Genomic DNA, 13,642 nt, shown 5'->3' with positions numbered 1-13,642 from the left:
AATAAAAATCGTAAGTATAATATGATCGAACAGCCTAAACAACCAGTACTACACACATATATATATATATATATACTATATGGTATAGCATTAGCTCAAATTATTAACATTTTTATATTATGGTTTTTTTTTTTAAATATACCTAAATATTATATATGGTTATAATTTACCATATAATATGGTTGTTGGTTTTTAACACAACCTTTGGTCCGTATTGGTTGAACTCGTGATGCCAGGTTGAATTCCACACACGTGTATTTAAATGGTCAATATAATTTGTTCGTTAAGTAACCATAAACCCGGTCAGATCCAATATTATCATCATGGGGATAAAGGGAAGACTGCAGCGTCTAACTGAACACGTGTTCGGCAAGCAACCACGCAAATGTCGTTGTTTTGCTATTTTTTGCTCCAGACCTTGGAGTCACAAAAGACCTACCACCGTTAAGATGACGATCAACGAGTAATATAAAATAATGTTATAAAAAAACATAAAATATCTATTAGGTATAACAAAATATGTAAACACCACAGTTTAGAGAGCAACGTATTGCGTTGAGTAAGACAAATATTTTATTACAATCAGATATCAAATTGTTGTACGTCTGGCTTATGACACCGATAAATGTCATCAAATACAAATACATATTTACGAAATAATGTAGTTCAATATAAACAAATACAGTTGGACTTAGACTCAACATTGTAAAATATTTCTAGTTGAGTTCGAGTACTCGAGTCGACTCGACAAAACTACTTTATTAAAAAATAAATAATAAAACTAGGAGCCAAATATTTTCAATAGAAAATACCAGAAATGTCAACGGTTTATATTGATAACAATAGATTGTTATTGTTTTGATATTTTATTATCGTGATAACATTTTAAACAGATTAGTAAACACGACTTTTTTCTCGAGTACTCAGCATTTATTGAGTACTCGAATTTTGATCTCGACTCGACTCGTCATCAAAAAATAATACTGGTTCAATTTTAAAAATAAAATTGTATATTCGATGTACAACTCTGTACAGACTTACATTGGCGTTACTCGGGTACACTTATCGGGGAGACTCGTAGTAGTGTTGAATAAAATGCATTGCATTGCTTGAAAACACGTGATAACTTCATATAATAGGACTTTCGAATTTTCGACCGTACGGACAGTGTTGATTACAATAACAGTCGCATATCATCGTTATATCACCTGAAAATCCGAGTAGGTGTCTGTGATATTTTGTACGTAACCATTCAAAGAAATATTGCGAAAAAATCCTTTGCCCCCCTCCCCCGATTTAAAATTAAATTTGGTAGCGAATACACATCGTGTTACGGCCGAACAGACACACAAGCCAAGTAAATGCATTAAACGATATTATCACGATATCGGCTCGTTGATTGGCCATAATGTGATACGCGCACGAGACGCGTACACGGACGTGCGTCAGTCCCCACATCGAAAGAAGCGCGTGGTCGAAACGATAACTTTTCGTAAATTGACGACCGCAGACCGCTTGGTGGCAGTAACCCCGAGTCAGTTCGATCGCGTGCATCCTGTGGTCCACTGCACGCGCACCGCCACCATGGCTGGATCGAAAACCGTAGATCTGTCTTTTCTACAATCCATGATGGACAAGATAGAGCCTGGAGTGAAGATCGACTCTTACGAAGTGAGTGTACACTACGGCCGGGTGTAATGCACGCAATGGCGCACACCTTATGGGTCAAGGGGGTCAGTCGACCCCCTCGAAAAAAATTGGGTGGTTAAAAATATTTGCAATTTTCTAAATGTTAGTTCAATTTTAAACACGTAAAACTTGATTAGACCTAGGCTCATGCTTTAAGTGCTAAGTTCCATTACCTCAAGCTCCAAAATTACCTTTATTTGAGTTGCTTTGCTAATTTTTATGGGTAGTCCGTAATAATATAATATGTTCGACCCATGTCGGTAAAGATGAGTGTGCGCCACTGGATGCACGTGAAACCGTTGCACGTTGACATGACGTGCGAAAATTATTACATGTGTGGTAGCGCAACTAACAAGGTTCGAAATTTAGTCCGTGCTAATATATATATAGTAGGTACTGAAGGCTCGACCAGTGCCGGAGTTAGAAAGGGGTGCGCGAAGGTGTCGACATTGGTCCTTGTTTCAAACGGGAAAAACGATCTAATCGATTCGGTAGACCAAAACGCTAGTCGTACTGATTTTCCCCATATGCCCATCGCACGTTTATGACTCTATATGGAGTAAAATTTCTGTCACATTATGTACACCTGCAATTGTTTTTAACGATTTCAGTTTAACGCGGAAGTTACAAAAGATAAGTAGGTAAGTCCATTTGAATAGATACTAAAAGTCTGGCAAAATCACGTTCAGGCGCATTTATACTACCATAGCCTATAGGCAAAACTACGACCAGACCCGCTATAACAGCCGTACGTGGTCTAATATTAATACGATTATTAAACAATATTATTATTTATATTAATATTACTTATTTATTCGTATTATTAAATCTGTTTTAGTTACATGTTTAAAAACGCAATATTTATTCTGTGCCGTAAACATTTCGTTGGAACGACCGTTTGCATGGCAAAGACTAACGTTTATACTGATCTATTTGTGAACTGTTGAATTAGAAAATTTACCGGCACAGTATATTACCTTGTATTGTGATTGTCAATTTTCTTCGTATCCTTTGATACGAATTAGTCGATTTAGTACACCAACTCGGAGTCCTTACGCGTTTATGATTCACATTGCCGGTGTTCTTTGGACGTTTAGCAATCATTTGTGATCAGTCGATCAGGTCAGGTTAGATCTTACCACTATAGGGATAAAAGAAATACTTCAACGTTTAACGGCGGCACACGTATTCTGTAACCGATCAACCAAATACCGGTAGTTCCGTGTTTTGCACCGAAACTTGAAGCCACGAATCAGTGCCGTAACTAGACCACTCGAGGCCCGTTTGCGAATCATAACCTTGAGGCCCCTATTCATCAAACGTTTTTGAGCATTTGACCTTTTAATACTCCATAATAAATAGTTTGAGGCCCGGGGCCCGTGTGAATTGTGAACCCTCTGCACACCCGGTTTTTACGGCACTGCCACGAATGATCTATTACCGATAAGATGACAATTACTATGAAATAAGCGTATCGGTCAAAACTTTAGACTATTTTATAGAACTTAAGATGTATAAGTGAACCGCCAAATGTATACTAAAAAAAAAAAAAAAAATCATTTTGTGTCATTAATGCAGTATACAATTTATATTTATCCGAAAAATTTGAAGACCGCAAAGAGAACATCAAAGATGTCATATATTTAGAAATTCAGTTTGCTTAAGTCTGTTTCTAGGAGGAACATGTGTGTAAAAAAGCTTTGAAGAAACTACTTTCGGCCACGCGAAACATTTGTACCGCGAGCTATTATTTTATAGTACCAATAATTTACGAGTTTTAGGAGTGAAACCATATTTTTTTGGAGTAGTAAAATGGCGTAGTAATTATATCCCCACGTATAATATATCTCCGTAATATATGAATAGAAGCGCATATCACTGAAACACGTGTTGCAATATTGTTTTGCAGTCCAAACTGGGGTCGAAGAGAGGCGACAATTACACGTCCATGTTGTACAGGATCAAACTGTTCGGCGAACGTGGATGGACGAAATCGTTGATCTACAAGTGTTTACCGGAAAACAAGCAGACGAGGAGCAAGTACAAGTCCGAAATGTTGTTTAACAACGAGATGACGTTCTACGTGAAATCGTACACAGCGTTGATGGAATACCAGGTCAGCTTTGCACGTGGCGTGCCTACCTACAAATAGATTTCACCGTTATTTTTTTTCTCGTGGTTTTTTTTTTCTCGGCCCTGAAACTCACATGATATCCCTGTGCTTTAGGAGCTCAAACGATTCACCGACACTTTCAACAGTGTCCCGAAATGCTATTTTGCCCGAAGCGATATTATTGTGTTGGAGGATATGCGATGCAAAGGTTTCACGATGTTGGACAGGAAGAAGGGTCTAGACTTCGATCATTGCAAAGCCATCCTCAGGTGAGAAACCTGCCTTCCGAGGTACAATACACACACACACACATATATACACTCTAGAACGAGAGGGGGGTCATTGAACTGCACCACATAAACGTTCTGAATAAAAATGTTCGAGTTACACTAACAAGATAGAAAAATAGATAAGATGTTCGAAATTATTACACTCCGTTCAAAAATAGGTAATGATATTTTAATATTACAATAACGATATAATTGATTCTTGAATTATGAAAGAATAACTATTTATCATAAATATATATATATATATATATATACTTAAAAATTTAGATCTATCAGATTAAGAATTTTTTATTTTAATAAAGAAAAAAGAAAAACTGCATTTACATTAATGTTATGAACCAAAATTATTAAATACCATAAATGTATAAACATTTATTTTGAAAAGGAACTTGCACAATAATTTAGTGATTTTGAAAAAATTACTCTTTAATGATATAATGTATTAATACTTTTTTTTTTTATTAAATGAATATTTACAATCTGTATACATAATATAATACAATAAGTAAATTTTGAAGGCTTAAATGAAAACGAATGAACATGAAGGCTTGAGAGAAGGGGGCGTCCAGTGACACCACTTCAAAATGTCATTATACTCATCAGTTTGTTAATTTAGTTTAATAGATCTCTGGGCCAACGTCGTTTTAATCGACGTAGTGGATTGATAGGATTAGTTAAAGAACGGAGATTAGAGATAAGTGGATTTTGATGGTTAATTATGGCTGTGTGTAGTTTTTTGTAAGATTGAGAGGCTAATTCAGGAAGAGTTGGGATTTTCAGGTCATTATGAAGGGACTGATTGCTGACGAACCAAGGAGCACCTGTGATGATGCGAATGTGAATACGATGTGAATTTGATATATCATCTAAATAGCGGACCGCAAAAGTGTGACTAGTTAGGAAGGACTTAAGTATAAGAAATAAAGGAGCCGGAAGGAAGCGGAGTTTGTAAAGAAGTCCGTCTGACCACACTCGGTCAAACGCCTGGGCAACGTCGAGGAAAACAGCTTCACAGTGATTTTTTGTTTCGAGAGAAGAGGAGATAATATCAGTTATTCTATGCACTTGGTGTAAATTTGAGTGTTTGATTTTGAAGCCGAATTGCGTATTAGGGATTATATTAAAATAATTAATAATTGGGTAGATTCTTTTAAGGAGAATTTTTTCAAGAATTTCAGAGAGGGTAGGGAGGAGAATGATAGGCCGATATGAGGAGGGAGATTCTGAAGGTTTTCCAGGTTTATGAATTAGTATTATAATGGATTGTTTCCAGGTTGATGGGATGTGTGATAGACGTAGTATGAAGTTGTATATGTAGGTAAGAAGAATTATTGCCTTTTTTGGAAGGTTTTTGATTATTTGGTTAGTAATGAGAACGTGACCAGATTTGTTTTTTGGTAGTTTATTGATTATGAATAGAATTTCTGAAGGGGATGTATGCTTATCTGGAAAGGCCATAGGGAGAGGGGTGTCTAAAGATTGTTTTATATGATCAGTGTATTTTAATATATTAATATCTGGATGCGGAGAAAAGTTATTTGCAAGATGCGTAGCAAAAAGATTGGCTTTATCTATATTAATACTTACAACTAATTAGTTATAAGTTATTAATTTCAATTGTTGTTATCTATTGCTTTATTGAACTCGTGTGTGACTCATGTACATACACATAAATACATTGTGTATACATATTCACTCTATAATACATCGTGGCGTTTCTTCTATCTGTATAAAATATATGTTTGTTCTTAGAGGTCTTGGGAAATTTCACGGATTGTCTTTGTCCATGAAAGTCGATGAACCGGAAAAGTTTAAACGATGCATCTCAGAGGCAATCAAAGAGGTGTACTACAAGAGTGAAAACGAATTATGGTACAAAGGATATTACCGAAGAGCAGCGGAGAACGCAAAGAAAATGGTACTTGTCCACGCACCGTTAATTCGTATCGATCTAGGTCGTTGAAATGCTCTAAATAACTTAGGAATATCAAAAATATAAATTTGTGTTACTATTGTTTTAGAAGAACATACAATTATACCTTAAAATAATAAAATACGCTATAGAAATTAAATATAATTTTTTAAACTACAAACGTAATACGCATAATAATCGCGCACAAAAATGTAGAAAGAAAAAAAAGTTTTCGGTTTTAACTAATTAGTATCCGTTGCGACATGATTATAATAAACGAGTATTAGAACACTTGTTTCCGTAACTTTTAACGTATATAATTACAACTCATGTCTGAGTATAGGGAAAAATGTCCGTAGCGTAAATGTCTAAGTATAAATCTCCACATGCAAAAATGTTCGAATACACCCTTTTGTACTGCTATCACAACGTATTAATAAATAATTACATTTTCCTTTGGCCATTTTTGTTGATCATTGTCCGTTGCATACGTGTAGTACGTAGAAGGGTAACAGTATTAAAAATAATGAGTACCGACATCGCACGTGAAAACAAATTCACATACAATATCGGTAGGTACATACACTTTTAAATGGTCATAAATACCGATCCAACATTATATAAACCTGAGCTCTAATCATGCCGACTGCCTCGTGGACTGACGGAGTGGAATGTTTTCCCGTGATATGCTTGTGACGTTTTCTCTTTTGGCTATTGCAGTTGGAGTCGGAGCTGACCGAGGACGAAAAACCAAAATATTTGGAAAAATTTCGAAAACACGTCAACCCCGAATCGTTCTTCGGTGACATGGTGGAATTGGTGTCGCCGAAAGAACCTTTGGCCGTGCTGTGCCACGGCGACTGTTGGACGAACAATTTTTTGTTTCAGTACGCTCTCGACGGAAGCATATCCGAAGTAAGACGTCGTCATGTGCAGTGCCGGATTTTTATCAGATGGGTGCAGGCGGTGCAATGCATCGGGACATCAGACGATGCAGGTCCTTTAATATTTCTCAACGGCATAAATTAAATGATTATGATCGCACAATGTATTGCGAAAACATTTTATCAACGAGTATTCAACAATGGTTCTATACAAATCGTACCTAATGTTAAACAGAATTATAAAATTGTTGATTGGACACCGAATTATTTTCGACTGGTTCGTTGTAACAACTACCGTTTCGCGTGCACATGCGTTGAAGATGAATCGATAAGATTGATATAAATTTTTTTTTCTTTTTTGGCGCCTTCGATTAATACTTGTGTCCTGTCCCCCGGGCCGCCCAAGCACTTAAATCCGGTACTGGGTCCGTACAGCTAATAACAACTATTACGACTACGGGAACGATATAGTTCGTGTAATGATCATCGCTCGTTTTGCCCGCAGATATCCGTAGTGGACTTTCAAATGGCCCGGTACGGTTCGCCGGCGCTGGACCTGGTCAGTCTGCTGTACTGTTGCACCGGCGTGGAGTTGCGCAGGCGGTGTTTGCCAGCACTGATGGACGAGTACTATGATTCGGTCAGCCGTATCCTGACGCAAACCAACTGCTCGGTCCACTACCCGGACTTACGAGAAAAGTTAGTGAGGCGGCGCGCAACAACGTAACGACCGCGCGCAGGGTGTCCCACGAAGATTTATCCGCCGTCACGACAGAGAAGATAAACGAACCCATAACACGACTCTGTGCGTGGTTGTGGACCGCGAACGTTTTATGTTTTAATTGTTACATTTTATGTTGTGGTACAACATTTCAAGACATAATTTTAGACTGTTTTCCGAACAATTTGAAAACAAACCGTTTGATAAAGTTCCCTGTTCTGCGAATGTCGACGTTTCAACGTTTAGTATTACCGTAAACCTTGTAACCTTTAATATATATTATTAATTCACAGAAAAATAGTGTATTACTTATAATAAGTAGGTGCTATAAAAGTATTTTGGTATCATCAGAAAACGAGTTTAAATGATGTATAAATAATAATAAATCAAAACACTATTACGTTTAATACACTATTTTTCTGACATATACACGAGTATATAGAACAAAAACCAATAGATGGAAATAAAAATTGAAACGTCAACGTTTTCAGAAAAATAAGTGCCAAAAATCTTTAAAAATTTTCGTAAATAATAAAATTCATATATTTTTTTAAATGTACCTACTAAGACAGAGATGGCAAATAGGATTTGTTTAATGTGCCAATTTATGACACAATTAAAAAAAAATATAACAGTACCATTAATTATTTTTATTGATATAAAATTTTTTTAAAAATTTCTTCTCTCCTCACTTATTGGGGTTGACCAATTTTCAAAAATAACTTAATGAAAATAATATAGAAAAAAAATTATTTAAAAAATCAACTATTATTGTTTGTTGGAAACCTATTGCTTAAAAGATTCTTTATATCTTTATATGCTGTAGTTTTCAAGGTAATAGATGCTGTCTCGATTAATCTGTTTATATGATAGTATTTTAATGTGCATGATTAAGTATAGAAAAAACGCTTTTGCGAGCATAATTTGAAGAGAATATCGTCTACAATGAAATCGTTAATTTTTTAACGGAATAAAAGGTACCTGGAATATTATTCCATACTTTTAATACTGTATTGTCAATATCGCAATCTATTTCTTCGTTATGTATTCCGATGACGTTCCAATTCTTCGATGCACTTTAGCTTATTCACAAATTTCTCTGTTCAAATTGGATTAGTTTTAAATAGGTTTACTACATTTCTAAATTTTCTAATTGCATCAAATTATGAAAATTATTATCAAAAACTTGCACATCAAATAATTCTATAGAGTAAATATTTTTTATCAATGAAATGTTTGTGAAAACTCAAATCTAATAACACCAAAAATAGTGGAAAATTCATCAGTAAAATCCCGATTTGTTTGTTAAAAAATGTTCACTACACCTAACATTTTTTCAGCATTGAGAAGAATACACATTTCCAGGTATAACTTCTTCAATAAACATATCTATTTTAAATTTGTTTAATTTAAATTAAAGTTTTTTATTAGTCCAAAAATAACTTCAGTTATTTGTCCAAGTTTTTGCAACTTTCATTCAAAGTATTTATATGTAACCTGTGAAAAATATCAATTTTTTTAGCCATTTTGTATTATGAAGTTTTTTAAGATCGATCATGTAAAAATAAACGAATTTCATCCAAAAACTTTAAAAATCTGTCTAACAATATGGCTTTACCAACATATACTATTGATATTTTAAAAAGAGTATATTCACAGTTAACATTGTTTAACATTTTTCCTAAACTATCTATTATGCATATCACAAGAAACTATAAAATTAATAATTTCATTAACTTGTCTGACAATTCTTTTAAATCACTATTGCTGACTTTGGAACACACCATTTACTAATGTACATTGCAGTGAAATCCAATTATTAGATGACCAACATGCTTCTCAAATAATTTAATAAAACCTATTACTGCTCCAGTTATATTGAACCATTCAATAATTTTTAATTTTAATTTAATTTTTCATTATTTTATTATATAATTGAGTTTTGTTAATATATATTATACTTTATTTAAAAATCTACAAATATGTAAGACCACACGAAAGTCTCTCGAATGTTATCGAATATTTCCCCCGTACCACTTACTTGCCATCCCTGTACTAAAACATAAAAAAATTAACAATTAAGATATGAATATTTACGGTCCATATCCCTGCGAGTCATATAAAACACAGTGGCGCACACTCATTCTTACCAACATGGGTCGAACATATTATATTAATACCGTTCACCCACCCATTATCCATAAACATTAGCAAAGCAGCTCCAATAGAGGTAATTCTGAAACTTGAGGTAGTGGAACTTAGCATTTAAGGCATAAACCTAGGTCCAATTAAATTTCACATGTTTCAAATTGAAATAATATTTACAAAATTGCAAATATTTTTAACCATCCAATTTTTTTCAGAGTGTCGACTGACCCTCTTGACCCATGAAGTGTGCGCCATTGATTAAATAAATAGAAAAATAAAAAAAAAAAAGAAGAATTTGATTATTTTCATAACCTTGGAAGCGGACCCAGACATCTCAGCGTAGCCATTTCGGCCTGCATTCAATTCTTTTAGAATTATATTCTTTAATTTGATTTTTATTATAAATGCGCTGTATGCCGGTATAGTTAGGATTCTAAACACGCTACATAAATGATATTTGTTTATATTATATTATGGGATACGGTATCGGCCGACAATAATAATGTTAATAATGATTATCTCTCTATATATCTAACCAAATATAAATACAATTAAAATACACTAATGACAAATAATATTATGGGCTATCCCCCTTAAAAAACTAATGATGTCACGATTGTTATAATTATTTACAAGTTTTTTTTTATTCTTTTATCTACATCGATTTACTTCTTTTTTTCCGTGGGGGACTTTTTCCAGCTTCTAATTGATTATAAAATGTATCGCGTCCAGATTGTACTTTTCTCAAACAAGAAATGAATGTCCATAAGGTTGGATGCTGCACACCCATTTGTAAATTAAGTTGTCTTTTAGCTGCCTCGGCATAGTTGTTAGTTCTGTCTTCATCATTAAGTACACGCTCATAAACGTTCCAAAACTCAGGAGGAAAACGGGTGGATTGACGTCTGTTTCTTATTATCCTTCCGATGTAATATTCTTCAAACCAATCTTAAAGAGGTAGAACTTCGTCGGATATTTCAATGGTTAGTAAATCGATTGCATTGCTTAGATCTTCCATTTTAATAAACGCTAGCGTCAAAACCATTTTTAACTGCAATTGAAAAATCAGCATTGTTTTTATATCTAGAAATCAAATCTAATTCATGCGTTTGTACTGTAAAATTTTTAGATAAATGAAAAAGACAGCCATACATTTCAACACCGGGAAATTTATTTTTAAAAGCATTAATGGCAGCCTGTTCAAAATCGCATGCTATCGATACAGGTTTTAAATCGTGTTTTACATCTATAATTATTTGAAATAAGCGTTCATATATTTGTCTTCTTTTGTCTGGTAGAAGTGCGTATAATAATGGGTGTACGCCGTCGAGATATTTTTCTAGTAAAATGTATACTTAGGAAAAAAGTAGTGGAGCAATTTTAAAAGTACCATTAGCCTACCACATATCTGATTGATGCAAAACATTTAAACTCCGAGAACGACCAAAAATTAAAATTCTATCTGGACTTGGTACGCTATCATGTAACAAAAATTGTTCAGTGGTACCTTCTGAAGGGGAGTACAATTGAAAACTTTCCGGTATTACAAGTATTTTTAGGTCTTTTGGTGCATCTGGTACAATTTGCATTTTATACCTTGTCCTCCTTATTTGTTTTTTAAGAGCTCCATCTGCTGTTAACGTTCCCTAATTAAATAAAAATATATTATGAATGTTTGATAAAATTTAAAAATTTTTTTTTTTACTTTGCTACTTGTGAAATGCTATTTGTACTTTAATTTATGATGCTTGACGTTAGTTCTAATGTAATATATGATTTTTCATTTCCATAATTGCAATATTCGATTCGATTAACGCTGTTTCTGAGTCGTGAGTGTGGATATTTATAATTTTTATGATCTGTAAAATTTTTAAAATTAAGCATATTAATACAATATATTAATTTTTTTTTTTTAAGTATAAATAAATAAAAACTTATCACAGAAGTTTCAACGGATGTGTGAATTCTTGATTTACACGAATATTTATTTCGACATCTCCAAAATTTCTTGGTTTTATTGTGGTTATATCCATCAAAAACATACATATAACCAACGTAATTAAAAATATCACGTTCCCTTATAGTTTTTATTTAATTAATTTCGCACGGAGTACTTCGTGATGATTTTCAATCAAAGAGATCAGTGCAACAATCAGATTAGTCCTCTTTTGAAAGCTTACCATAAGTAGAAATCGAATTGTTGCACCAAACGCATAAAAAATATATTAAATATATCAAACAATAAAATCTTATCTCGATAATGCTTATAAAATCTTGAAGCAAAATGGGTAAAACTAGTTTAGGATAATTTATAAACCGTGTTTAGAATCATATGCTTATACCGGCATACAGCACGTTTATAATAAAAATCAAATTAAAAAATATAAATCTAAAAGAATTGAATGCACGCCGAAATGGGTTCACACCAAAATGGTTTACGCCGAAATGTCCTAGACCGCCTTGGAAGATATCACGCTACAGAGGGTATTATAATATTTTTGTCAGGCGCCTTGCATTGAAATAACTGTTATGTCATGTTTTCAAAAGGCTGAAATTATAAAATCATAGTTATTGAAAGTTAATATTTGATCGCCCATAAAATTGCGGGAGTTGATCGCGGCTTCAAAGATTGTGTTCCGGCAAAGGTCCGTCGCATCGCCGAAGAAATGATCATGTCACGGGTACCGTTGGTATACATACCGTAGCCGCACAGGTCTCTGAGATCCCCCATGTGAGAGGGTAAGGGGGGGGAGGTAATGAAAAATCAACGAGTTATCACTACGATTTATCGGTAAATTATCATCAATAATTTTCGTTCGTACATGTTTATACTTTAATTGTAAACAGTGGCGTGTTTACGGGGGAGGGGATACTTTCGCGGGACGTACAACTGAAGATATTATAGTGTTGTTCGCAGACTTACGCGTTAAAATCAATCGGCTTGTGAAGTTCGAAGTATCGGTTGAAAACCGATTGAAATAACTGTATTCCATTGCTGTTGACAACAACGGTTGCTTTTACATCGGTGCCCGAACCGCGTCGGAACTATTGATCCATGCACCCCTACCCCCCCACGGTCGGAAAAAGTTCGAAATACGCCGCTGATTGTCGGACATGGACTAACATGTGCACGGCGAGACGATGAATCGATTGCGAAAAAAAAAATCAACAAACAAACAAATAAATAAATAAAAAAAAAAAGTAGGAAAAAAATAGGTGGAGGGTGTGAACCCCGTGAACCGACCTCCCGCGCGCGCCCCCACGCGGTATAATAAACGCCGGTTAGGTTAGACGAACGCGTTTGCAGGTTGGACGGAGAGCTGCGCGAGTACACGGTGTTCGGGCTGGGCGTGGCGCTGGACGTGATACCGATCGCGACGTGCGACTCGGAACAGGCGCCGGACATGTACACGGCCGAGGAGGACGCGGACGACGGGCCCGGCGACGAACCGTACCCGGCGGCCACCACGAGCGCGCTGTGCCGCGCAATGATCGCCGACCTGGTCAAAGAGCTGGTGGACAACGGACGTCTCAAGTGATCGTCGCGCGCTCGTGTCCCGTCGGATATTTTTGATTTTGTTCACGTATCATTTCGTTCTCCCCCTTCGGGTCAACGACCACGCGGCACATATTGTATACATTATTATTATTATTATTATTATTATTATTATTATTATTATTATTATTATTATTATTATTATTATTATTATTATTATTATTATTATTATGCATATTATACGCACGAGCAACATGTCGTCTAACTGATGGTCGTTTTGGGTTTTTATAACTTTACCGCCATCAACGCGCAGGTGGTAACGACGCACGTTCACGGGTCCGTTGTTGCTGTTTTACGTCAGCAAATATTTAGCCGATTCATTACAATAC

At 35.0% G+C, this 13,642-nt stretch overlaps 1 protein-coding gene and 1 pseudogene across 1 annotated transcript; one reads left to right on the top strand and one right to left on the bottom strand.

Moving 5' to 3' along the window:
• The first annotated feature begins 1,412 nt into the window (after positions 1-1,412).
• Positions 1,413-13,439, top strand: LOC112683561. Its single transcript, XM_025554641.1, has 7 exons — positions 1,413-1,671; positions 3,599-3,805; positions 3,917-4,071; positions 5,845-6,010; positions 6,725-6,919; positions 7,394-7,587; positions 13,065-13,439. Exons 1-7 carry the CDS (start codon positions 1,585-1,587, stop codon positions 13,294-13,296), a joined length of 1,236 nt encoding a protein of 411 aa, XP_025410426.1. The 5' UTR covers positions 1,413-1,584; the 3' UTR covers positions 13,297-13,439.
• LOC112683566 lies at positions 8,324-11,633 on the bottom strand (annotated as a pseudogene).
• Positions 13,440-13,642: the final 203 nt, after the last annotated feature.

The sequence above is a fragment of the Sipha flava genome, unplaced genomic scaffold, assembly GCF_003268045.1.
Source record: "Sipha flava isolate LNK unplaced genomic scaffold, YSA_version1 104_pilon_pilon, whole genome shotgun sequence".
Lineage (NCBI taxonomy): Eukaryota > Metazoa > Arthropoda > Insecta > Hemiptera > Aphididae > Sipha > Sipha flava.
Note: the sequence above shows the minus strand (reverse complement) of the source record. Positions and strands in the feature narration are given on the sequence as shown.

What these genes read in the sequence shown, in the direction of transcription:
- LOC112683561 (XM_025554641.1), top strand. Translation starts at nt 1,585, where the DNA reads ATGGCTGGATCGAAAACCGTAGATCTGTCTTTTCTACAATCCATGATG. An exon ending in CAGCGTTGATGGAATACCAG is followed by an intron (nt 3,806 to 3,916) that starts GTCAGCTTTGCA and finishes CCTGTGCTTTAG; the next exon opens with GAGCTCAAACGATTCACCGA. An exon ending in CATTGCAAAGCCATCCTCAG is followed by an intron (nt 4,072 to 5,844) that starts GTGAGAAACCTG and finishes GTTTGTTCTTAG; the next exon opens with AGGTCTTGGGAAATTTCACG.